This window comes from Penaeus vannamei, chromosome 13 (genome assembly GCF_042767895.1).
Source record: "Penaeus vannamei isolate JL-2024 chromosome 13, ASM4276789v1, whole genome shotgun sequence".
Classification (NCBI taxonomy): domain Eukaryota; kingdom Metazoa; phylum Arthropoda; class Malacostraca; order Decapoda; family Penaeidae; genus Penaeus; species Penaeus vannamei.
In genome coordinates, this window is record NC_091561.1 from 29,285,389 (window position 1) to 29,312,888 (window position 27,500).

General features: G+C 39.1%; 3 protein-coding genes across 31 annotated transcripts in view; 2 read left to right on the forward strand and 1 right to left on the reverse strand.

Moving 5' to 3' along the window:
* LOC113826878 (ribosome-binding protein 1) overlaps window positions 1–13,214 on the forward strand; it is a 78,078-nt gene extending 64,864 nt beyond the window's left edge. For 13 of the 27 annotated variants that reach the window (XM_070129119.1, XM_070129129.1, XM_070129135.1 and 10 more), the window contains 4 exons: window positions 1,912–1,956; window positions 3,425–3,547; window positions 5,283–5,391; window positions 11,214–13,214. In XM_070129119.1, the coding sequence (XP_069985220.1) occupies window positions 1,912–1,956; window positions 3,425–3,547; window positions 5,283–5,391; window positions 11,214–11,227 (291 nt within the window). In that variant the 3' untranslated portion in view covers window positions 11,228–13,214. Of the gene's footprint in view, window positions 1–1,911; window positions 1,957–3,424; window positions 3,548–5,282; window positions 5,392–6,180; window positions 6,224–6,782; window positions 6,937–11,213 lie in introns of all 27 variants that reach the window. The other 14 variants (XM_070129133.1, XM_070129138.1, XM_070129143.1 and 11 more) reach the window with 7 other exon arrangements.
* LOC113826886 (retinol dehydrogenase 13) overlaps window positions 12,741–27,500 on the reverse strand; it is a 38,416-nt gene continuing 23,656 nt past the window's right edge. For all 3 annotated transcript variants that reach the window (XM_027379799.2, XM_070129145.1, XM_070129146.1), the window contains 3 exons: window positions 27,268–27,387; window positions 15,889–16,096; window positions 12,741–15,315 (listed from right to left, as the gene is read on the reverse strand). In XM_027379799.2, the coding sequence (XP_027235600.1) occupies window positions 15,207–15,315; window positions 15,889–16,096; window positions 27,268–27,387 (437 nt within the window). In that variant the 3' untranslated portion in view covers window positions 12,741–15,206. The remainder of the gene's footprint in view (window positions 15,316–15,888; window positions 16,097–27,267; window positions 27,388–27,500) is intronic.
* The window catches only part of LOC138863811 (uncharacterized), an 18,778-nt gene continuing 7,391 nt past the window's right edge, over window positions 16,114–27,500 (forward strand). The window contains exon 1 of the mRNA XM_070129147.1: window positions 16,114–19,771. Coding sequence (XP_069985248.1) covers window positions 19,097–19,771 — 675 coding nt within the window. The 5' untranslated portion in view covers window positions 16,114–19,096. The remainder of the gene's footprint in view (window positions 19,772–27,500) is intronic.

Sequence of the window (27,500 nt, forward strand, 5' to 3'; positions counted from 1 at the left end):
CCTAATTCTAGTCTTTCCTGTTCTGTCTCCCCACTTTTTTTTTTTTTCAAATGGATCAAGGATAACCACATGGAGTGCTGCAGTATTTTCTGTATGCTAATATCTTATGTACAGCTACACAGAAAAGGGGGGGTGACAAAACCTTCAGTATTGAACAGAACCTTCCATTATGGAAGGATTGGTATTTTGGGTTTCAAATTTGCCTTGTTCCAATTCATGCCTCGAATAGTCGTTCTGGAATTCATACGGATTCACTGAGTTATTGATTTTATTCCAGTAAGGGATGGAATATGCCTTGCAATATTTGGATAAGTCACACTTACTTAAAAGCAGTTAGAAAATCAGGGATACTAACACTTTCATAGCATTAACTTCATTTTAAAAAGTATCATTGCTTAGAATATTTAGCATGATTTTCTAATATTTTTCTACGTAGCTGTACATATATGCACATTTGTATTGAATGTGTGTGTATGAATGGAAACAGATTTGGAATGCAGCTTGGTGTCATTAGGAAAGTAATGAGTAATTGGAAGGGAGCTGAAAAGAAAAAAAAAATGTATACAATACTAACCTTTTTTTTATTCAACTTAGAAATTTTCCCCTTGATCTATAACCCATTTTATTTTTCAAACCACCTCCCCCTACTATCTTAGAAGGCATTATGATTTGTGCAGATACTGGGTTATCACTGCTTTCATATTGACACCTAGTCACATTTGGATTTAACCTGTGGTCACATGTAATGTACAAAATGTACATTACATGTTGGGTGGAATGCATTGTGTACTCAGTTTGTATGAAGTATATAGGTAATGTTTTATGTTTAATTTCTATATCGATGGATTTCATAGATATATATATAAAATTGTCGTAATGCATCTAAACCTATTTTAATTTAGATTTTATGATATTGGTGAGGAATTTATAAAAAAATCAACAGGAGATCAACGTAATATCCTACAAATACATAATGTTTATGTATCCAGGGTAAAAGTTTTTAATTTAGGCAAAGAGAGAAAAAAAAAATCTGGTTTGCGGGTGTTGAATGATCTCCAGTCCCATCCACAAGAAATTAGAGAGGATCAAGATATGTAGAGAACATATTTGTAATTTTCTATTCACAGCAGTTAATTCAAATATTTGAATGTTTCTGAAATTCTGACAACTTAATTTCTTAGTTTAAAAAGAAAGGAAAAAAAGATGGATTAATGGAATGTTTGAATAACATTTATAGCTTTCTTTGACTGTCTCTTATAACTGCTTGCTATTGTCACATTAGATGACCCTGTTTAGTGATGGTAGTCTGAATAAAGTGGCAAAGGATAAAATAAAGTGGCAAAGGTTAGATGAAGCTGTAGTTGGGATTAAACCCTCCTTGTTCATTTATCTTCTGTGTGCGCATAAGTGTGTGTGTGTGTGTGTGTGTGTGTGTGTGTGTGTGTGTGTGTGTGTGTGTGTGTGTGTGTGTGTGTGTGTGTGTGTGTGTGTGTGTGTGTGTGTTTGTTTGTGTGTTTGTTTGTGTGTTTGTTTGTTCGTTTGTTTGTGTGTTTGTTTGTATGCTTGATTGTTTGTGTGTCTGCTTGTGTGTTTCTTTGTGTTTGTATGCTTGTTTGTGTGTCTGTTTGTGTGTCTGCTTGTGCCTTTGTTTGTGTGTTTGTTTGTATGCTTGATTTTTTTGTGTGACTGCTTGTGTGTTTGTTTGTATGCTTGCTTGTGTGTTTCTTTGTGTTTGTATGCTTGTTTGTGTGTCTGCTTGTGCGTTTGTTTGTGTGTTTGTTTGTTTGTGTGTTTGTTTGTTTGTTTCCCCCCCCCCAAAAAAAAAAAAAAAAAAATTGAAGTTGTTATCTTTAGCATATAATATGTGAAGTCTGCAAACAATTAATACACTTTTTTTTCTTTCCTCAATAGAATGCAAGTATGAATGGACCAGCCAGTGAGGAACAGTGTCAAGAGGTGAGTACATGGGACATTGTTTTTGTGACACCTAGAGAAAAGTTGGATATCTGGGAGAGGGTGAGTATGCAGGGAGTTGCTAGGGCTTGGGTGGGTAGAGCACATAGGAAGCAGCTTGGAACATTGTCAGTATCTATAGTACACTTTAGAATGAATTGAGTGAGTGTGATCCTTTGCAAATATTTAGTTCGTAAACATCTGTTTGGAACTGAACGAAGGAATATGGTGTATGCACTAATGTCTGCTGCACACATGACATCAATCAGCTCTCAGTATGATATTGAGGATTACATAATGATCATAACTCATGTGAGAGGGATTGTAAAGAAAAAAAAATAGTAACAGGCTTTAAATAGGGTTAGGAGTTTTATTTTTAGTTATAAAATTTATAGGTGTCTGAACAGTTTTGTTGCATACCTGATAGGATCTTGCCTAATATGAAGTGTCACAAATTTTGAGTTTTTTAAACATTTTAAATCAAAGGTATTCTTTGTCTACAACATTCATACTAACACCATCTCACACCCTGTCAGTCGCGCTCACATTGGTGTTAATACCAATAAACTGATCATTTGTTTGCTGAAATGCTATGTCATATTCTTACTGTTTTTTTTTTTTTTATAAAAACAGCAGTTTAGAAAGGGAGGATGTACACTTGCACATCAATCTGCATTCATTGAGCCTACTTACATATATATACTATTGTTATTAATTGACAGGGATTGATTCAGTAGAATGTTGCTTATATTAAATATCATAGGGCAGTAAAAATATGCACTTTTATAGTGCAATAGTGCACATTCCACATGTTCACAATTATATAGTACCAAAGGGGAAACTTAGTACTGTACTACCTTGCTTGCTAATCTCCTGCAGGCTGTGAACTGTGAATTACTTAGTCCTTATGAATTGATAGTTCATTGCCTTTCTTCAGCAAGCAGTGCTATTTATTCACATAACTAGCAGGGCTTTAGATCTTGCGAATGTTGCCTAGGCTTTTATATTGCTGTATATTTACAGACTGCCTATAAGAATGGGTTGCTGATTTTATTACAAGATGTAGCTGCTGGTCATATCAAAATTTTATGTAGCTTTTTCCATGTGGCTGAGCTCTTTCCTGCACAATGATCAACTTGCATGTCATGGTGAATCAATGCCATTAACTTCTACTAATGTATGTGTCAGTGACTTTACCCTGGCACCGCAACTATATTCCTGATAACCAATACCTAGTGTATGGGAAGTAAATTGTATATTCTATTTGTATGGAATTTTTAAAGATTCTCTAGCTGGTCATATGTGGCAGTTGTAATATTTTTATCAGGAGTATGGCTGATGTGGTGGAGTAGTGGTCATGGTGGTGTAGGTGAGGGTTTTAAAGAGGTCACTTTGGGCACACAAGAGGTGGGTTTGGGTGTCTTAACCAAGCATGCTTCTCCCCTTTACCTTGGCTGACTAATGCTCCCAGGACAACACCTCGCGTGCCGACACCGCCAGTCTGATGTCCGCTTCCTCTGCCTCAGTCACAGACACTAACCTTTCTCAGGATCAGTCAGGAGCAACAGCAAAAAAAGCTAAAAAGAAGCGAAAGGTAAGCAAGAGGCAATTGGGTTTTCCAAGCTCGAATTTTTTCCTTTTCTTTGGAAAGGTTTATAAAGGAGCTGCTAAGTTTGCATGTTTATTAAGGGAAACCAAAATTCACACCATGGGCTTTTTTTTTTGCCTGTTATTTATTAGAAATAAAAATACCTGTTCTGATTGACCATGGCGTTTTAAATATTTAGCACAGTTACCAGTTTTTTGCAAATTTCTTGGTCATTGTAAATCTTATAAGTTACATATTTTTGATAGGGCGTGGGGCATAGTTAGATTTTTTCCACACAAAACTAAATGATTTGAATAGTATTTTGTAATAGATTGAAATATCGATTTTTGTAATTGTTATGAGAATATTTCAAAGCTTTTTGATTACCTGTGATAAGAGCTTTGATATAGTTTAATGAATAGAAATTTAAGAAATGCCTTTTTTTCCATGAATGCTTTAGTTTTATTTACATTGGCTTGCATTCCTGTACATGTTTTGATAAAATTACTTGATTGACAAGAAACAAATGAAAGAAGGTGATAAATAAAATAATTCTTATATTAAATGTCTGAAGCAGGTATCAGGACTACAGTCTTGAAACCCACTTATACCAGGAGTGCATGTGTATGTGCACTGTCTACTTTGTTTTACATATAGATGGTTCCAGAAGTCACCAAAAAGCCATTGCTAGAACTTCTCTGATATTACCTATTGAAGAATGAAATAAAAGGGGTGAGTCAGGTAATCCTAGTAATTGATTTCTTGGTAGTAAGCAAATCTCAAGCCATCTAATGTGTAAACAAAATTAAAAACAAAGCCACTCGGTGGATAGTGCATGTGCCTGGTATGACAAGTTGATAAGCCCATGGTGTGTTGGTTACTTAAAGTTGTAAGGATTTTTTTTCTATTTAATTATCCTGAATAAGATGCAAAGAAGGAATTGGAGAACTGGCAATTGAAAAACTGCTTACAAATCAGTAGGATTGTAATATCTGCATTTTGGATTGGTTATATTCATATATTTTCAAAATTTTGAAAGGAAAGATGATTAAGATTAACATATGTTGTGGGAATAGTAATTCAATTCATTCAGTTGCCATGCTTCAAGGAGTAGTTTACAGCTAATACAAAATAACAGTACTTGATTACTGTTTGGAGGTTCTGTCAAACTGTAGATGTAGATTCAAAGATCCCTCTTGTGAGTTCATAAAGAAGGGATTGAACGTGGGATCTGCAGGCGGGGTAAGGGATGCGGATTGTTCCCAGCTGTCATCATCAGCATTATAATGCTTGGTGTAAAATGTAAATGTCATCATCTGAATGTGGTTTTAGTAGTGTATACTGAGCCTATCAGGTGTTGATGATTCCCCCCCCCCCCCCCCAATCAGTTAGAAGGCATATTTTATAGAATATGCTATGACCTAAAGGTTAGCAAAGTTTTACATAGTATGCTGGATTGTTTTTTAGGTGATTTAAGTAGGCCACTTACCAAGACAGGTAAACTTTAATGTTTGCTGAGTAAAATTGATGGCCAAATCAATGTGAACTGAGCCCTGGTTAAAGATTTCTGCAACTAAAATTTACATAGTGTAGTTGTTATATTTTCACTTGAGAGGCCTTATACAACTTGACTTTTTGGTTGATTTTACAAACAAAACCTCCTTTTTTCCTGAACTTTAAACTTCATTTTTTGAAGTTCTGTCCTATTGCCACCCCACTAACTGCATGTCCCTCTGTGCAGTTTTCTCTGCGAGGTTCCCCTCGTAAAGCTAGTAAGTCTCCCAGCAGACGTACCAGTAGGGAAGGAACAATTGTCAGAGCTGTTGATAAAAAAGCAGGTACAAAAAGTGGTAAGCAAAATTCAGATGCTTAGGCAAAGAATCCTTTGGCAGTAGTGATTAAATATACAAGTGTATGTATTTGTCTCTGAAAGTCATTATGGCTTTTGAGTCATTGCTTTTCAAGCATACCTGAAAAAAGTGAATAGGTAAATAAGTGAAATTGGGAAAAAAAAAAAAAAAAAAAAAAATGGTACCACTGGAATAGTAAAAGTATTCAGTTGTGGGAGGATTGCCCTGCTTAAGCGAGTAAAGCAATGACCAGTCTGCCACTGTTTGGTGCTTCTGGGATGTTTCTTCCCTTGGGAGAATTGACTGAGCCCAGCTCCTGCATAGAGGGAATTGTGCAGTGTGTAGAAATGTGAGTGCTTTTTAACCCTTTCTTGAGTTTGGCCATCATTTTTATTATTTTTTAATATGTGGGAAGAAGTGGTTGACCTCATTTATGGAAGTATATTTGCTTTTATAGTTACCTGCAAGTTTACAAGTTATTTGAGCAAGTTTACAAATTAAAGCAATTTTTTAAGCTTAAACTTGTGAAGTGATTTGAAAGGCAAGTCTTTGTCAGCAGATTTGAGTACAAATTGTAAACCTGTTCATGTCGTCTTGCAGATTAATGTTACAAGATGAATTATGTTCAAGTTTGTGGGATATTCTAGTTTTCTAATTGTTGCATGACTTTGTAAGGTGTATTACTAACCCACAGCTTGTTAGATATCAGTCGTGGTGTCTATGTACACGGATGTTTTTTCTTATTTTTGGCCTCTTTGCAGACTGTTAACCCTTTTTATTGTCTTTCAGGGATTTTTGGGAAAACTAATAGGGAAAAGCACTGACCCTTAAGGTATTTCAATTGCTCCTCAGTTGCATTGTTGTTGTGACTTTGGTTACCAGTTGCCAACTGATGCACTCCAGTTGAGATTCCTAGCTTGTTGCTTTTGTGGGTATTGTTTCAATATTTAATTATGATTTGCAGATTTAAAGTTTTTTATTTTTTTCCTCCCCACCCCTTTTTTTAAATTTTTTTAGATACCCTCCCCTTACAATACATGAATTGGAGCATGGATAAAGTTTTTAGTGTAGTAACCAAGAGGCTTTAACACAGTAATGAATACAAAGGAGTCCATCTTCAGACATTGTTTGCATGCACATGGCCATTATCTGTGGTTTTTCTTTTCTTGCATGGTGATATATCCTGTCTGCATTCTTCGTTTTTGGTATTTGACCATTTTTCTCTCCTTTTGTCTTTTTAGAGCTTTAGTGTTTATTAGCCTTAAATTTGTTTGGCATTTGCCCCTGATTAACCCTTTTTCTCTTTCAGGAAAAAAATGATTAAAGATTCTCCATTAGTCACATGAAAATATATTTCATGCCCTTTTTTTTTCTGCTTCTTTTCTCCCCAGGATTATTCTCTTTTCCTCTCTTTACCGTAAAGTACTCTAATGAGGATGCCAAGGCACTAGGAGTGGAATTTTTCTTTTACATTTTCATACTTTATACATATCCCACACATGCACCTGTTAAGAGTTCATGACTAATGATCTAAAACGCATCAAGGTTTGTAACAAATGTACCTATAGTTGTAATTTCTCTTTGTACATGATTTGTTTGCATGTTGTGACTAACCCTCTTCTAGCTTGCTCTGCATGGCTTCAAAGCCCTTCCAAATCTTTGTAACGGCTTTTAGGCTGTTGCTTTAGCTAGTTTAATGTGAAGGATCCTAGGTCTTTTACTGGGAAATCCTCTAGAATGGGTTTGATATGTTTTATCAGTATGTCCAGAAATATCGATACTAATACTGAATCTGAATTAACACAAACTTGATACAAACTTTATTTGGGGGGCCAACAAGAGGCTTGAACTTTCCTCTATTTAATATTTGTTCACAATTACAGGCTATTTTGACATTTAAGAATAAGCAGTATGTTAAAACTATTAGGTAAACTGATAGGAGTGTATATGATCATGCATATCCATTGTATATGAAAGATGAGTGACCAAAGTAAATTAATGTATATTTTAGATACATATAGTTTCCCTTTTCTATCAGTAGTTTACAAGACTATAATATGAACAATCATTAAATTTTAAAACCATAACAGAAGGAAACATGCTTTATTGTCAGATTTCACTGACATGCACAAATGTTAGTATTACCAGAAGAATTAATACAAATATATAGCTCATCCTCTTTTGCTTTCATGCTATAACATTTTGTAATTGTCAAATTCACTGTAATGCAATTGTTGCTGCTTTATTAGCAAATGCAGAAAATGCCCCCCTCCCCCCCCAAAAAAAAGTCCCAATATGTATCTAAGGTATCAGATAGCATCTATAAAAGAGTAATAGGACTTCAGACTTTGGGGACCTTTTGTTTTGGATGAAAAAACTATATACCCAAGACATCATTTTTATGATTAGTTCAGACATCAAATTGCCACTGCATATACCCTTGTTTGCACAGGTCTGTTACATATATTTGCATGTACAAAAACTTTCTCTCTCTCTTTCTGTCTCTCTCTCTTTCTGTCTCTCTCTCTTTCTGTCTCTCTCTCTTTCTGTCTCTCTCTCTTTCTGTCTCTCTCTCTTTCTGTCTCTCTCTCTTTCTGTCTCTCTCTCTTTCTGTCTCTCTCTCTTTCTGTCTCTCTCTCTTTCTGTCTCTCTCTCTTTCTGTCTCTCTCTCTTTCTGTCTCTCTCTCTTTCTGTCTCTCTCTCTCTTTCTGTGGTCTCTCTCTCACTCTCTCTCTTTCTGTCTCTCTCTCTTTCTGTCTCTCTCTCTTTCTGTCTCTCTCTCTTTCTGTCTCTCTCTCTTTCTGTCTCTCTCTCTTTCTGTCTCTCTCTCTTTCTGTCTCTCTCTCTGTCTCTCTCTGTCTCTCTCTGTCTCTCTCTGTCTCTCTCTGTCTCTCTCTGTCTCTCTCTGTCTCTCTCTGTCTCTCTCTGTCTCTCTCTGTCTCTCTCTGTCTCTCTCTGTCTCTCTCTGTCTCTCTCTGTCTCTCTCTGTCTCTCTCTGTCTCTCTCTGTCTCTCTCTGTCTCTCTCTGTCTCTCTCTGTCTCTCTCTGTCTCTCTCTGTCTTTCTCTGTCTTTCTCTGTCTTTCTCTGTCTTTCTCTGTCTTTCTCTGTCTTTCTCTGTCTTTCTCTCTTTGTCTCTTTCTCTGTCTTTGTCTCTTTGTCTCTTTCTCTGTCTTTGTTTGTCTGTCTGTCTTTCTTTCTTTCTCTCTTTGTCTGTCTTTGTCTCTTTGTCTGTCTTTGTCTCTTTTTCTCTTTCTCTGTCTTTGTCTCTTTGTCTCTTTGTCTGTCTTTGTCTGTCTTTGTCTGTCTTTGTCTGTCTTTGTCTGTCTTTGTCTGTCTTTGTCTGTCTTTGTCTGTCTTTGTCTGTCTTTGTCTGTCTTTGTCTGTCTTTGTCTTTGTCTGTCTTTGTCTCTTTCTCTTTGTCTCTTTCTCTGTCTTTGTCTTTGTCTTTGTCTCTTTCTCTGTCTTTGTCTCTTTCTCTGTCTTTGTCTCTTTTTCTCTTTCTCTGTCTGTCTCTTTTTCTCTTTCTCTGTCTGTCTCTTTTTCTCTTTCTCTGTCTGTCTCTTTTTCTCTTTCTCTGTCTTTGTCTCTTTGTCTCTTTCTCTGTCTTTGTCTCTTTGTCTCTTTCTCTGTCTTTGTCTCTTTGTCTCTTTCTCTGTCTTTGTCTCTTTGTCTCTTTCTCTGTCTTTGTCTCTTTGTCTCTTTCTCTGTCTTTGTCTCTTTGTCTCTTTCTCTGTCTTTGTCTCTTTGTCTCTTTCTCTGTCTTTGTCTCTTTGTCTCTTTCTCTGTCTTTGTCTCTTTGTCTCTTTGTCTGTCTTTGTCTCTTTGTCTCTTTGTCTGTCTTTGTCTCTTTGTCTCTTTGTCTCTTTCTCTGTCTTTGTCTCTTTGTCTCTTTGTCTGTCTTTGTCTCTTTGTCTGTCTTTGTCTCTTTGTCTCTTTGTCTGTCTTTGTCTCTTTGTCTCTTTCTCTGTCTTTGTCTCTTTGTCTCTTTCTCTGTCTTTGTCTCTTTGTCTCTTTCTCTGTCTTTGTCTCTTTGTCTCTTTCTCTGTCTTTGTCTCTTTGTCTCTCTCTCTCTCTCTCTTTTCAGCATCTTAACACATACAACATAAACTTGCCTGTCTGGCACACACAAGAACAATTATGCAACATTAGTGACAGTGAAAGGTGATGTCAGGTATTGAAAAAGTAGCAAATAAAGTTAGGTAACTACAAAGCATCTTCTAACCCATATTGTGTATGTTGTGAATGCCCTATAATAATCATTTAGTACAAATACCACACTGTGATTTTAAAATTGTAAGCACATTATACATTACGTATGTAAGATCTTTAGGCTAAGATGATGTACAAGAGATAAAGTGGAGTAGATGCGAATTTTTCCTGGTTAGTGGGGACAGGTTATATACTGAAGGGAACTGACCTCGCAAAAAAGCCAAGAATACAGTTTGGATATATGGCATATTAATGCATTTGGTGACAAGTACACGCACTTCTAATTTTGTATGAGGAGGAGTTGGTTACTGTGATTCCAGTCTCGGGAAAATGAAAAGTGGGATACTCAGATTTGCTGTTAGCTAGTACTTGATAATATAGTTTACACATGTCTGGTGTTTTAAAAACTTGTATACAATATTTTTATTTATTTCTTTACACCACTTTTTTCCCATGAATCAGTTTGTGAGTTGCCAGTTGGATTGAGTAAATGCCTTCCTAATCATATGTTAACCCCATTCCTTGAATTTTTGTGAAGAGAATTTTCATTTCTTGTACTAGAATCATTTTAAATATTGGCATTTTTTACTTTATTATTAAAACTTGAAAAATACTACTACTAATAAAGATACTGGGGGGGGGGGGGGGATGGGAAATGAGTAGATAGGTGAAGTTATGCCAAGTAATTGACTCCTTGGTAACTTGTGGTGCTGCTGTGTAAACAAAGTTGAACTAATCATTGTGCTCAGGGCAGGTATACTTACCTTCAGTCGATGAATGATGTTTTATTCTTGAAAATATCCCCTAGCTATTTTAAGGCTTCTCTCAAAGCTAGTCTTTGAAAAGTACTTTGTCATGAATAAAGAATTCACTTATCTGCTTATAGTGCAGACATTCTCTTGGAAGTTAGTATATATCAGATTTGGGGAGAATCTGCCTCTCTGATAAAATGTAATTTGGCTTTTGTATATGTTTGAGGTCTCAAGGGAACGAGGGAAAGATGATTAAGAATCCTTGAAGGAAAAAATAGTCCTTGGTGAGGTCAGTGCCCTAAACAGTATTGCAAATAGACATATGAACATTCTAGATACAGTACTTACTTTGCATATGTGAATAACTGTGAAAGATCTGTAATTATTTTTATTGTATTTTTTTTTTCTTTTTACTAAAAAAAAAAAAAAAAAAAAAAAAATCACAATATTAATTTGGACATCAGTTGATCCAAAAATATTTTTGGTTGGGAAACATTTTGAACTGGAGATGTAAAAGTTTCTGTATTTATAAGGCTTTGTATTATTTTTTGGTCAGTGTACTAGTAACTATTTGCTGATAAGATTTGGCATTTTGTACTGAAGTAGTTAACTTGAATTTATCAGGATAAGAATACAATCCCCATTTTCATGATTGAATATATTATGACAGTTTTAAGATGAAATATTGTGGAGGTCCCACTGTATGGAGATTTGGATGAATATATATTCAGTAAAAATTCATATTCCCTTCCACCCCTTCCATTCTCTAAGCTGATTTAAAGACATGAATTACATGTCAGAGAAACTAATCTACTTTCCATTTAGGCAGAGATATTAATGATCATGTTTATCTGTTGCAGGGTGCTGGGGCTAAACAGTGAAAAATAATAGGAGGTACAAGAAGCAGCCACAACTTGCAAGAGTTTCACTGACATTGTCTATCGTCCAACCTTGGCCACAGTGTTGGAGGTCCACAGCCAGAGCAGCTGAATGCCATGAAGACTTTTGCTATTAAGATGTATTTTATACGAATATTCTTTTGTAGAATGTCCTGGAAATTGAAGCTTCATGGGAGATAGCTGTTACAAGTGAGGACCATTTATAAAGAAATTACGTTTTCTGAACAATTTTCTGTATGAATTTGAATGACTTTTATCAGCTGTAAGTGTTCAACTTGCATGTATGCTATGGAAGAAATTTTGAAAGATTCGCTCAAAGATTATTAGCTACTTGTTTGATAGGCTTTATTTATCGGAATTGTAAAAATTGCTTTAATTATTCTGAGTAACAAGACTGATAAATTGAAATGAGTTGTGAAGCCAAAAGGTTTGCTCAGTTTTTGGTGGCAGTTATAAAGTGCAATGTTGTCAGTGACAGTGAAGTCTTGCAGGTCATCCTCTTTGAACCATTAGTGTGATGCAGACGGTTGTTGAGACTTGCTCATTTAGGAAAGTCTTTTTCTATTCTTGCTTTTACATTTATAATTGGTTCTTTGTTATTGTCAGAAGTCGTCTTCTATGATGTAAAAGTGAAAACCAAGAGGCTTGACAGCAAGTTCTGATCACCTGTGGTGTTGTGGGTGCACTTTTTTTTTTATTTTTTTTTTTTTTAGTTTCCATTGCTGCAAAGGGTTAGGGGCATTGCCAAGCATTGTATTTTTTGTTTACTATTGGAGAGATTCACTCTTGTGTTTATAAATGTATTTTACACTTGATGCAGCAAGAGCAATCTTAAGTTAAAAATACAAAGTTCATTCCAGTGATGATTAATCCCCTCTTTTTGAAAGGGCTATATTTTTTCTCCACTTGGACAGTGAAGTAATGTACCATGCACAGGAATAATCGTATAGTTTAATATGTATTCATATGTTCAGACGATCTTGATATTCTTCAGAGAATTGATAATTTAATATGGATGGGTTGCAGATAAAAATGGTATCTGCACTTTTTTTTTTTTTTTTTTTTAAAGTTTACACAGTAATGGTACATATTTTACTGACCAGTTTTGTATAACTAAATGGAAAACTATTCCAGTAGGCCATTAGGACACTTCCCAAGTTTCCAGTCCATTCTGGGTGGGCTTGCTTATGTCTTCTGGCGCCTCACGTCGGCATATCCTTTACTGTGGTAATAATCCCCATAGACCAAGATTTACTATTACTATTGTTTTGTACGGTGCAAGGAGCCAAGAACACAAGTGTGGCAGTTAGTGTGGTTGTCCTTGGGGCGGGTAGCACGGGTTGGGACCAGGAAAAACAAATAGCAGGTCGTAGGGGGATCAAAGGGCAATCTGGTGCTTATTCTTTCCCAACAGGCAGATGACCTGAGCCTGGATGCTCTTGTGGGTTGGGGTTGTAATGATACGCCTTCGAGGATGTAGGTCCTCCCTTCTTTTCTTTTTTTTTTTTTTTTTCTTTTTTCTTTTTTATATTCTGTTTTTGTGCTGAGGTGAATCTATTTGACACGGCATTACATCCTCCAACTCTGAAAGATTGCAGTCTAGACTGATAGGGGTTGCCTATTCCACATCCAAACACATTCTATTCCTTTTATAATTATTTTTTGAATTTGTAATTCCAAGGGTATACGGTGATTTTAAGGTGTGGTTTGTCAAACTGCTTGTGATGGGGCTATTATACATATGCTAAATAGCCCCAGTTATATCTATAGAATAGTCACCCAAGAATTAAATCATAGCCAGTAGGTATAACTGATTAGTATAAATGCTTTACAAGATCAAAGTGGTGTTTAAAATTGGTGCCCATGTGCTGCCCAGCCTGGCGTGTGAGATTGTTACCTGGTGCCCAAGAGGGGTATTACTAGGGACCTGGTATTCAAACACAAATACATGGTTTATCAGTATCTTGAATTTTTCTTCAACCTTCAAAACTGTTATTCCAATGTTATTAGATGCCAAAGAATATGAAAATGAGCTACTTTCATTCATAAAGATCTCCATTATCCATACATTCAAAATGTTAAAAAGATTGCTTTGATTTGTGGGATTTTGAAGGGTGCTGTGCCTTTTTTGATCCGCAAAATGTGGTATTACCTCCAGGAATCTGAAAAATAACCCATGAATACAAGGATTTGAAATGTATGAAGCTACAGCTCTTAAAAGAAAAAGGTCATGAAATAATCTAAAAGTATGATGTATGGTTACCAAATTCAGTTTAGTTTAAATCAATTATGGAATCACTCAAGGAATTTGTGTATCACTTGATGACCTTACTTGAGAATCGGTCAGCTGGAGTGAAAATATTCTTCATGCTCTAGATCTGTGGAGAAAGGTAAAATTTGTTCCAGGAATTTGTGGAGAAAGGTAAAATTTCCAGGAATTTGTATAGATGATACAAGCTGTGAACTTACGAGACGGACATTGAGGCCCAGATTAGATCAGAAAATCACCCCTACCTTGGCCCTCCGCCCTTGCCTCCACTAATTTTGCATGGTTTGCTGCTTCTCCCAATTTCCTTTTCCTTTTCTTCATCCCCTTTTGTCCTTACCCTAAAGTGTTACAGCCGGGCTGAAAAGTGTAGAGATTGCCTTTGTCTCAGTCGTGAATGGCCTCCGTTAGTCTCTCCATTTTCCCCTTTTCACTACCATACTTCATACCTCTACAACCTTTGACATCTAACATTTTTGCCATAATCGTTAACTATTTGCCCCTTTTCCCCTCATTATTTTATCACAATGCTGTTTGACCTTTACCTGGGCGTTTCCTTCCCCAGCCGAATATGCCACTAATGACCTTAGATGTTAACACGGGCAGAAAAAAAAATTGCAACAGATACGCGGATTACCGCCTAGGTCATCAAAGGTAATGCATACTTCAAATAGTGAAGAATCATGTACTATGTGAATGTTTGAATTTACATGCAATGCGCTTTTGTAATTGTAGTTTCCGCGTTGTGGATAGGCCCTCACTTGTTTATCGAGTGGTTTACCCGCCTGTGACCTCGTGCCCAAGGTCTTTACGACTTGTATAAAGCTTGCTCGTATCCACTCCTTTGCCCGCCGATGATGCCCGTTCGTGTGAAGGCTTTAGGCCCTGAACTCATAATCGAACAGTGCCCGGCGGACTTTGCACTCTGTTGGTTTGCCTGTCCGTTTTGCCCGGAGAATTGGTGCCCATCGGGCACCTCCTGAACGAGTTTTTTTGATCACTGATTTGAGGCCTTAGCTACTTCCCATGCAGTTTAGGTTTATAAAGATAGTAAGATTGTTCAATGTGAATGTTTAAAAACTCAGACCTTTGGTCATATTCTGCACGATATTGACAAAACCATTTTCTTTTTGAACCTCCCCTTGCACCTTGCTATTAGTATGTACAGGTGATGTTTGTCGATTGTCACGGGCAGCCATTACTCGTGCAACCATACTTTTCTGTTCAGTATGCATGAAGTTCCACAAAGTCATACATCAAAACTTGAGCAAGTCCAGAGAATGCCCAATGCAAATGCAATCCTGGGGCTCATTCGAGACGCATCCCGAACACACTCATGACCAGCCCAGCGAGCCAACCCGGAACTTGTGGCGAAGCTTGTCAGGTTATTTAAAGAGGTATCTTTGTTTCCTCATTTTGACGGTCGCGAGTGCGCCGTGTGTGTGTACAAGTGTAATGCACTGAGGAAATAAAACAATGCAACTTAAATATTTTATTAATGAAAAATCTATAGATCTTTATTGCCACCATTACATCTTAAAATAGTTTTGCATGCAAACAAAAGAACGATACACGACTTAAAGGAAGGACAAGTATAGTGAGGGCAAATCGTACGCCGGAAATCAGTAATCGATATGAAGAGCAGCGTTTGTGATCAGGTGTAATAAGGCGTCAATTGATACCTTGGTCTAGACATTATACTGATCGAGGCCAACCAACTGCAAGCTCGTGTCCCACAGCCGTTTGGCGTCCTCATCCGACAGACCGTTCGGGTGTGGTCTCTTTTCTGCACAGTCACTGGAATACATTGCACTTTCAAAACTAAATTGTATGTGTGATGAACATTTTGTACCATTAAGCTATCGTCGCAAGAGTCAAGAACCTAAAGCAGTGCAAATATGTGATACAGGACGGCAAAAAATACTAAATGGACGGGTAGAAGTGTTTTTTTTTTTTTTTTTTTTTTTTTTTTTTTTTTTTTTTTTTTTTTTTTTTTTTTTTTTTACATTCAAATGAAGCTTTGATGATGGGAAACTGGCACATATACTACTGCGTTCCACTCCCCCTCCCCCCTCCAACACCAAAAAATGTATCTGCATTTTGAACAATCGGGTATTTATTAAGTCGATTAGGTTAAACAGTTATGTTTTCATGATTTTTTAAACCAACTTGAAGAAATTAAGCAGTGACTGGAAATTCAGTTCATATTTTTACAAAAAAAAAAAAAAAAAAAAAAAAAAAAATAATCCAAAGAAAGCAATACTACTATAAACATCACACAGTGGAATATATACAACCTGGAAATAAAGAATAACGAATACACATGCGAGCCATCACACATGTGAACTTTATTAAATCTCTGCCCCTTACCTGTAATACTTCCCCGACTGCGTGGCAAGCGACTCGTCCACCGCGCAGTAGATGGTCGTCTGGGCGCCGCGGACTACCGTCTTGAAAAAGAACTTCCCAAAGAAGTGGAAGGCCCAGTGGATGAAGGAGTTGACGGACTCGTGGATGTGGCGACCTAACTCCGTCTGCACAACACCGGGGTGGAGGGAGTAGGTCGTCACTCCCGTGGCTTAGGGAAGAGGGAAGGGAACGTTATATACTGTGTTTAGGGGACGCTTATACAACATTTCTTTATTATTGCTCCCCCCCAATCCCTTGCCCGTTGTTGTCGTGGGGGGGCTTAGGAGACGAAGACTGAGACCCAATACAGGGATCTCCCCTGCCTAGGGCCTCAGCCCTCGACTCAACTAATCAACATGGTCTTTTTTTTTCTCCAGCTTTTGTTTCCGTCTCTTCTCCATCCCCTTCTGCTATCTACTTCCTAAGGTGTGAGAGCCGTGCTGAGAGGATGAAAGGCTGACCTAGTGCCAGTCCTGAACGGCCTGCGGGAACTATGGGCACGGTACTCCTGACTAATTTAGCCCTTACCTTCAGTAGCGAAAGGAGGTGGACCGAATAGGCCTATTTACATAATCCAGGTTCCCCATGACCAGTAATGAGAATGTAATCCCTTTATTAGAGGCTATGAGGCTAGCCCCTTTATCAAATAGCCCCAACCCAAGCTCTCCTTTGACCACGGCTCCGAACACTGAAACTACTGCCCACTCCTCAATGCCTACTAGTGCATTACCCACCCAAGCAGAGAATCAATCTCCAGAAGACATTCCTACCCACCCAACTTCCTCAAATTCAACTCCACCCCTGCAACCTTCATCAAACAACCAATCCTCCCTTATTACTACCTTGCAACCTTATTCTCCATCATTCCGTAATACTCCCTCTTCCACACGTCCCCGACTATCCACCACCACCAACCCTACAGATATCTTAAATACTCTGTTTAGCCCAGCTAAATGGGACCGATTTTTCGTGATCCCTGATACAGCTCCTTACTCAGGCAACACTCTTCTCTTTCAACAATGCCTCCAAAAACAAGTAGGTAGAGTCCCTTTCTATACCAGACGCGATCGCTCCCGTCTGGTAACAGATCAGAAACTGAATCTATAGCACTGTCAAATTTAACTGATCATTCTGGCAACCCCATTCCTGCAGAACCTCATCCAACCCTTAATACCTGTACCGGAACTGTCTCTCTCTCCCCAGCAAACTGCCCAGTCGATACCAAAGATTGGTCAGACTGTGGAGAAGACTTATTAGGATGCCTCAAAGACCAAGATGTGAAATCAGTACATTGCTACACCATTCCTCCTAAAGGTCAACGAAAGAATCCAACCAATATTGCCAAAATTACCTTCTGTACACATGACCTTCCCTTACGTATCTACATTGGTGGACAATCCCTCCCTGTTCGACCATACCAACCCCCTCCACGTCAATGTCAAAACTGTTGGCGCTTTGGACATCCTGCCAAACATTGCCGTTCCACAGACCGATGCCCCATATGTGCCCAACCTGGTCATAATCGATCAAACTGCTCAGCACAAACACGAACATGTGCTAACTGCGGCGGCCCCCATAATGTATTTTATAGAGGCTGTCCCACTTACAAATTTGAATCTGAGGTAGCAACTCTCAGATACAAAAATGGTCTCACTTTACGTGAAGCCAGACAGGAAGCACGTCGACAAGGTTTCTCTCATACTCCATATTCTAGCAACATCGTTCGCTCAGCCCTTCCCCCTCCACCCAAAAATGTCCCCATTTCCACTTCTACATTCTACATCCCTCAGACCAATTCCTTTGCCACTCTAAACCCAGACACCCCAATCTCAACCACAGCTCCTATCTCAACTACAGCCCCAACACCAACCCCTCTCCCTCCCCGCACTACCCGCAGTAGACAGACTAAACGTTCTAACCCTTCTTCCCCTACAGAACAATCACCTCCACCTACCTATACCTTTGTTCCTGAGACACCAGTCTCCTCTTCCCCCCCTCATAAGAAAACCTTTATTCCACAAAACTCTCCAACCAATTCCATTGCAGAAACAATTACCTTCTCACAAAACTCTCCAACAAACTCCACTGCAGAAACAATGGATGACATTCAAAGCTATATGCTTGAGACACAAAATCCCATAACTCATGCTCCTTCCACACTTGAAGTGGTTGCCGATATTCATAACCCTCCTACTAATATTCCCCCTACACCCCTTCCTCCTACTCCCTCCCAACACAACCTAACCCCCTCAATCCCAACCACCACTGATATCCATCCTCCCAATACCCATCCTCCTGATATGCATCCCCCTCTTACTCACAGCACCCCTACACCCTTTCCTCCTAATCCCTCCCAAGACAACACATCCCCTTCAACTCCAACTATCCATCCTTCTGATATTCATCCTCCTAACACTAACACTCCCCACACATCTACTCCCTCCCAACACAACCCACCCCCTTCAACCCCAACTATAGGCACATTCTCCCTCCCTCCATCCCCTCTATCCTTTGCACTCCCTCCAGGATACACACGAGAATCACTCATGGCACAACAATGCCCTTCTCCAGACTCCCTACCTCCTAATATCCCTCCTTTACACCCCCTAGCTCCTTCCCCTTCAAATTCCCCAACACGTAAATGTGTTATCATTCATAAATCAACTAGGGTATAGCTCTTCTACATTGGAATATTCGCGGTTTCCGCTCTCATAGATCAGACCTACGTCATATCCTTGCTTCTTATAATCCATCTATTATCTGCCTCCAAGAGACTTTCCTCACACACCTTCCTATTCCAATTCCTAATTACCATTTTATCTCTTCCCCACACTCCCTTTATGTGTCGTCTATACTTATCCATCATAAAACACCTTATGTCATACCTCCCATACAAACTTCGGTCCCGTGCACAGCTATTCGCATCTTTCTTCGCCGCTGGATCACAGTGATTTCAGTCTACTTCTCCCCATCCCATCCCATTGACTTTACTGCCTTTGACACTCTAATTTCCCAACTCCAACCACCTTTCCTCATAGTTGGTGATTTCAACTGCCGCCACACTCTGTGGGGTGACTCTACCACCAACTCCCGAGGCCGATCTCTAGAACGCTTCCTCTTCACAAATAACCTAATTATTCTTAATTCAGATCGCCCCACACACTTTGACATGCGCACACAATCCTTTTCATGCCTTGACCTCTCTCTATGCTCTCCTACTTTACATCTAGATTTCCATTGGTCAGTTCTAGACCACTTCCCCTATAGTGACCACTTCCCAATACTCCTTTCTCCTACTTCATATGTACCACTTCCTAATCCTCCACGCTGGTGCTTCGATAGAACTGACTGGCATACTTTCACTTCACTCTCTACTATACCTATCCCTCCACCCCCCTTACTGTCCATTTCAGATATGCTACATTGTTTTACAACAACGATCCTAAGAGCTGCCTATACAGCCATTCCTCGAACTTCAAGACCCTATACTTCTAAATGTGTTCCATGGTGGAATTCTGATTGCTCCAAAGCGCTCCGCTTAAAACGAGCAGCCTGGAACAGCTATCGCTACAAACGAGGCACCCCTCACCAGCTATCAGCCCTTATTTCCTTTAAAAGAGCATCTGCCCATCTTCGCCGTACAATTAAAAACAGCAAAACAAATAGCTGGCAAAATTATGTTTCCTCAATTACATCTTCTACATCTATTTCAGCTGTTTGGCGACGGATCCATAAACTATCAGGCAAACATCCCCCCCATCCTGCACCCGTCCTCCATATTCGAGATATTCTCATCTCTGAGCCTGTAGAAGTAGCTAATGAACTGGGCAACTATTTCAGCCAGGTCAGTAGTGGCTCTCACCTTTCCCCACACTTTTCTTCCATTAAAACCATCAAGGAGCGCACCCCTATTACCTTCACCCTATCCTCTGATGAGTCCTATAATGCCCCTTTTTCTTCTTCTGAACTCAACGCTGCATTACAGTCGTGCCGCAACACTCATGAAGGCCCTGATGGCATTCACTATCGTATGCTCCGACACCTCCCATCTTCCTCTCTATCCTTCCTTTTAACTATTTTCAAGCACATATGGACGACAGGAAATTTTCCTTCTCATTGGCGAGATGCTCTCATCCTACCTTTCTTAAAACCCAATAAATCAGGTACCCTACCCCAAGATTACCGCCCCATAGCTCTAACTAGCTGCTTGTGTAAACTACTAGAACGAATGGTTAACTTCCGTTTAATGTGATACCTAGAATCTCATAATCTCCTTTCCCCTTCCCAGTTTGGTTTCCGACGTGCCCGAAGTACAGCAGACCCACTTGCCCATTTTGAGACATACATTACATCGGCATTTGCACGCCATGAATCCGTATTAGCCATTTTCTTTGATCTAGAAAAAGCATATGACACCACATGGCGATACCATATCCTCCAACAATTGTCCTCCCTAGGTTTATGTGGAAACATGGGTGTTTTCATTAAATCCTTTCTAAACGCACTTTCCAGGTCAAGATTGCCTCTTCCACTTCATCATCCTTTCCTCAATTCGAAGGAGTCCCACAAGGAAGTGTGCTTAGTACCACTTTATTCCTTCTTGCTGTAAATGACATAGTCTCAGTCCTACCACCAGGAGCCAGAGCATCACTATATGTTGATGACTTAACCATCTATGCATCTGGCACATCCATACCAGATCTCTGTCAATTCCTTCAGTCTGCAATAACATCAGTAACTTCTTGGGCCACCAACCATGGCTTTCGCTTCTCTACCTCTAAATCTTTCCCCATCCTTTTCTCTCGCTTACGTACGGTCCCCAAACCCCCACTCTTCTTATATAATGCTCCACTCCAATACCGGTCTTCTGGCAAATTCCTAGGCGTTATATTTGATTCCAAATTGTCCTGGCGAGACCATATCTTGTATATCAAAGAAAAAGCTCAACGTCGCCTCCGAATCTTACAAACGCTTTCACATATCTCCTGGGGCTCAGATCGCAAAACTCTCCTCCATCTTCATGTTACTTTGATTCTCTCCACTCTAGATTATGGATGCCATATCTACTCCTCTGCCTCAACCTCTCTTCTTGCTCACCTTGATACAGTCCACCACAGCGGTCTCCGCTTAGCCCTAGGCGCCTTCCGCTCCTCTCCAGTTGAGAGCCTATATACTGAATCAGGCATGCCGTCCCTCTCTCGACGTCGAGCCCTTCTCTCTCTCCGATGCTGTGCTCGATTTCACCAATTTTCCCTTACCAAACTAACTATTCCACAATCCTTACTTCATACCTTTACCTCTTCTCCACGTTTACCAACTCCTCTCCCCGTACGCATGGATACCCTCCTCTCCCATTCCCCCTTCCCTCATCTCCGACCTCTCCCACTGTCTGTCCATTCCATTCCTCCATGGCTTATACCTAACCCCAGTATTTGCTCCTCAGTTTTCCCTGACCCACCAAAATCAGATATTCCCCCCTCTATCCTTCTCGCTCATTTCCTTGACCATGTCTCCATTCATTCCTCCAGCATTCATGTTTACACTGACGGTTCCAAATCCATCTCAGGAGCTGGATTCGCAGTAACATTCCCAAATTGCACTTTCAAATACACCCTCCCTCCTGAATCTAGTGTCCTTACTACAGAACTATATGCACTCCTTTTTGCCTTAAGACGCATATATTCATCCACCTCTTCCTCTTTTACTATTTTTACTGACTCCCGTAATTCTTTAACCCTCATAAAGTCAATGCACTCGACCAATCCCCTTGTCAGTAAGATCCAGAACTGGTTGTTCTATCTATCCACACGTCACAAATCTGTCAGATTTTGCTGGGTACCCAGCCATGTTGGAATCCCTGGCAATGAACAGGCAGATACTCTTGCACGATATGCCGCAATGTCCTCATCACCTCAACAACGCTTCTCACATATTCCAGCTACAGATTACTACCCCCACTTTAAGACTTTCTTGTATACCCGATGGCAATCTTTTTGGTCAAGACTCCACAACAATAAATTACATACCGTAAAACCATCAATCTCCTCTTGGTCAGCTCCATTTCACAAAAACAGACGTTGGGAGACTGCCCTTGCACGATTACGTATTGGCCACACTCGCCTAACACATGCCTATCTGATGTCACGCTCAGACCCGCCCCTATGTCCTCTATGTAACATCCCTATTTCAGTCCCACACATTCTCTTGTCCTGTCCACGTTTTAATACAGCACGTACCTCTGCTTTTCCACACCTATCCTCCCTTCACCGACCTCCCAACATATCAGACATCCTTACAGAATCTCACAGTTTCTGCCTCGACAACCTGTTCTCCTTCCTCAGACACATAAATATCCTTCACTTGATCTAACTCCCTAACCTAAACCACCATAATCTTTTCCCTCATCCTCAACCTCTCAACAATATTCTAGATAGTTGACACATTACAACTGTCACCTGACATCCCTCTTTACTATACTTTCCTATAGTGCTATATGACCTTAGATGTCTAGCACATTTATCTTAACCATTAACCATTAACCATTTATTATTGCTGCTGTCTTAGCATTTCTTCCAGTGAGTATATACATTTATCATTGCTTTTCTGTCTCTCAATGTGTCTCCGGCTCTCTCTCCCTCTCACTGCCTGTGTATCAGTTAACATTAATAGACATTGTTATCTATCCATGAACTCGGTCCGCATCGCAACAAAGCACAACGAAGACAAGGCTCACAATGTTTTCGGCCAACAAGCAGGAGTGGAGATGGCCATTGAATTTAAATGCCCGCTGAGAAGAATGTCGTTGGGGTGAGATGGCTCTGCATTTCGATTTACTAGCCCATCTCCCCACACTTGCACAATATTTGAGCCACCATTAGTATATCCATAGTCACCAATGATTGCTTTTGGAACCATGTCATATCACCAGTCTGCTAATCTGAAGTTGCATATGAAATGATAATAGCCCGATCATGCAGTTCCCTACAATACACTGTATGTCTCAAGAAAATCGTAACAAACTAGAAATAGAAGGCAACGTACATTCATTAGTAGGCTATTCCCCGAAACTGCGTTTTTACTAATTGCAAACGAAATTTATAATAGCATAACTAAACAAACCTACACGTGATTAGTTAGCCGTGTAAACCTTAACAAACTAAGAAATCATTGTTATAATTGTCGCTTTGGAAGTTGTGCAGCGACAAGAATCCCGTCAATGAGAATTCGTGGGAGTGAATCGTCAACACGGATCTGTGCTGGGCTCGATCTCATTCACAATAGTCATTAATCTAAGATTAACGAAAACTGTCTTGTTCAATACGCCAATGACTGAAAACAACGTATGAGTTTATAAGAAAGTAACAGACTCACACACAAGTATTTGCAGGTTCATACTGAATCTGCAATGTAATTCTATAGGCAGCTGCCAAAACCTTATTTAAATATCTACCGTGATACAATTAAAGAACTCGACGAAAGTTTTTCAGAACTAAGCACTTCATGAAGAAATCTTGGGAGTATGCATTGACAGATAAGACCCTTGAGACTCGAGGTATAATACTTTACAGGGGCGTGCTGAGATTGCAAGGGGTTCACAAGGTTGAAATGGCGCCCTTTTCCATGGTTACTTTTAAAAATTTGCAGCTGTATTTCGTTTTATTTATCATCCATGCATAACACTAGAGTCGAAGTTTAGCTGTTGATAGAAAGAATTACACAACAAATTAACTTGATTATCATCACTGATAATCTTTATACGTATGAAAGTTTGCTATATATGAATTATCAATATCAATTCGAAGGTTGACTGTCGAATTACGTAATTAATTAATATATTGTGTTTGTTTCATTGAAATCTTAATTTGGTGCGATAAGTATTGTTGAGATCTTTGAAGAATAATCTTAATTCACTAACGAACAACTCGGGCATGTGGAAATTTACTTTGGCGCCCCTATTATTCATTGGCAGCATGCCACTGATGCTGCATCTAAACTACTTAAAACAAGACTGCTGCTGTACAGAATGAGGCCTCTTAACGTCGTCAACTACTATTTAAATATACTTAAAATACATTGCCCCTCTCATAAACCACACAATTGAAAGGCCACCACGGATATCTTGTAAGAGCACATTCATAAGTCCATACAGGGACAATATCCTGATTAAATATTAAATCTACAAAGGACAATTGATTTCTACGGCCGTATCCCCAGTCGGAATGGCTCCAAATGCGAAAGCGCACTTCAGAATGGAATTATTATTAATCGAACCCTCCTCTGATGTCGTGGAGGGAGGGGGGGGGGGATTAGGACACTGAGGCCCAATGTAGAGGATCACCCCTACCTTAGACCTTAGCTGCCGCCTCAACTAATTTTTCAAGGTCTTTTCTTTTCCCCCTTTCCCTCTCCTTCTCTTCTTGTTCACATCCTAAAGTGAGAGCCGTGCTGAAAGGATTAAAGGTTGGCTTTGTGTCAGTCCTGAACGGCCTTCGTACTCCGTTTGCTCTTCCCTCCTTACCATTTTCACTACCATGTAGGGAACTACAACCTTTGACATCTAAGATATTGTTCTAATCGTTAACTCATTTCCAACCTTTTCAGCCCAAAACTTTATCATAGTGCTTTATTACCTTTCATGTTTGGCACATTTAATTGTTTTGGCCATTAATCATTCTAGGAATCCACAAACATGGCCTTATGAACCAAAACACTTCCTTACCGGGGGTTTCGTCGCCAAGCCTCACCCGATGGCCATATTTTGAAAACGCCGCTAATGGCCTTGGATGTTGACGCGGCAGAAAAAATTGCAATAACTAAATGAATAAATAAATGATCTTAGTCGAAGTTGACATTTATTTACCAGAATGTACTTATGATATAAAAATGGAGTAGATTATTTTTAAAGGGAATGTTGCTGACAGTCTTGTGATTTTGCGAGCACTGACTTTAAACTTTAGCAGTACCGAACTTTTCAGAGGCTTTACATATCTAGACGTTTTACTTTTATTTTTTTATTACCTCCGCCAAGGAGGTTATGTTTTTGGTAGCACTGGTTAGATTGTTGGTTAAATGGTTTGCTGGATAACTCAAAAAGTTATGAATAGATTTTAAAGATTTTTTTTACCAGTGTGTCTTAACCCAACGAAGATGCTAACAAATTTTGGTGGTGATCTGGATCCAGGATTTTTTTTTAAGGAATCATTAGCATTGCGAGATAGGGTAACGCGGTCGTCACCAGCGTACTTGAGAAAGAGGTAAATTTGATGCAATTTTTCAAATGTGAATATCTTTATTGCATCAGTGACACTGTTACCATGGCGGAGGTATGCACTCTCTGAGTGCTTCTAGGTTATTATTGTTATTACATCGTTGTTATTATTGTTATTATTATTATTATCATTATTATTATTATTATTATTATTATTATTTTCATTATTACTATTTTGCACGAGGCAAATGTATTCTAAGACCATATGCTAGTTACCATGCAGATCAAAAGTAATAACAGATGCATGTCGCTTTTGTACTTGTAGTTATTCCCATAATTCTTTATATATATATATATATATATATATATATATATATATATATATATATATATACATATACATATACATATACATATACATATATATATATATATATATATATATATATATATATATATATACATATACATATACATATACATATACATATATATATATATATATATATATATATATATATATATATATATATATATATATATATTTCGTAGGATTCTTTATTACACCATGTATTGCATATTAATAACCAAATTCACTACAAGTACTTGATGAATGAATATCAAATACCCAAAGGTGTAATTCTTAGACAACTGCGCTTGTCTAGTTAACTACAATATTCAGTAGTAAATTTTTTCCATAGTTGTTTACCTTTGTCGGTGCGCCAAGCCTACCTTTAAGGTTATCACGGCACTTGCTGTAATAACATTACCCGGCAATTAGCTATGTCATCAGTGTATAGTAATTGTCATAATTTTCACTTCCTCGACAACACCCTAAGAATAACATTCTGGTCCGTTTACACGGTGCTATTATGTCTATGCAAGAAGTCTTTTCTTTTAACAAACATCGGTGTAAGTCATGTGTATCGAATTTTTGATAGTTTTATAGTATAACCGACTGAAAGCATTTGATTAAAAAATCTATACAAGTTTAATCTCAATGTCAGTACATACCTATACAGTAGAAATATACTGAATCAAAATATAATTTCCAAACTATGGTGAGGCTTAGAATTAGCTTATTTGTAAGAGATCTATATGTTTAAAATATCCATATAAAGGTTTTTGTCTCCGATCAGAACTTTAATCCCGTGTCTTTTAGGTTTCCATCTTGGAAAACGTGAAATCGCCATAATCAGATGCGGAAATTGCAGAATTTTGGTCGCGGCAAAAACAAGTTGCGAATACCTGCAACGGTTGCAAATATCAGGTGCAAGTGTGACAAAAGCTATATTTTATGTTAGCAATTTCTTTCCAAAATATTAATTGAAATTAACACTGCTATTTTGAAATTGATATATAACAATTAACCTACTAGTAACCCTCGTAACTGTGAACCAGCAAATTACAAGTAAGGTAAATCGCGTAGGTTGGCAGTTCACATTCTAAGCAATCGCGGTCGCGTTAGGAAGGCGCCTCGGGATACGGCGTTGACTACGTCCGTTGTAGCTTGCGACGGTCGCATCGGTTCGAAGACGAGGGCGATGCCCAAGGCAAGGGGTACGGTCGTTAGTCTGTCAGAAGACTACTTTTGGGAAAACAAGAACACGGCATTTGAAAATCTGTGGACCGAAAATCTGGAACCAACTGCCTCATTTTTTACAGTATCAATGATTCTGCACATTGCAAACCCTGTATTTAAAATTGTTTTTGCTTATCGCGTTTTACTGTGCTCCGTGATCACTATTCATTCAAATGGAAGAACGATCGTAACTAACGATAATAAAACCTGGAAAAAAAATCTCTCTCTTACCCCCCCCCCCCCTCCTCCTCGCTTTTACTCTCCCTCTTACTCTCTCTATCCTCCTCTCTCCCTCACAGTCACCGCTCCCTCTTCCTCTCCATCTCTCATTCTTCCCATCCTCTTCTCTTCTCCTCTTCCTCCCCATTTCTCTCCCTCTTCCTCTCGTTCTCTCATTCCCCCTGCCTTTTCATCTCACGCCGCTTCTCCCACTTTCTTTCTTTTCTCTTCCCATCTCCATCTCCCTCTCCCTTTTTCTTTCCTTTCTCTTCCCATCTCCATCTCCCTCTTCCTATACCCACCTATCTGCCGCACTGTCTCCCACACTCACCTCTGAGTCTGTGCGCGAGTTCCCGCGTGAAGAGGACGTTGGCCAGTTTGCTCTGGCAGTAGGCCTCCTTGGCGTCGTACGACTTGGTGAAGTGCAAGTCGTCCCAGTGCATACTTCCCTCTGCCGGTGAGAGACGACCACGCGGACAGTGTGAGCAGAGGAGGGCAGTGGGTGGGAGGATGCTTACGTTGGGTCATTTAATAGAAATAATGGTATATGTTTTCTTTGCGTGG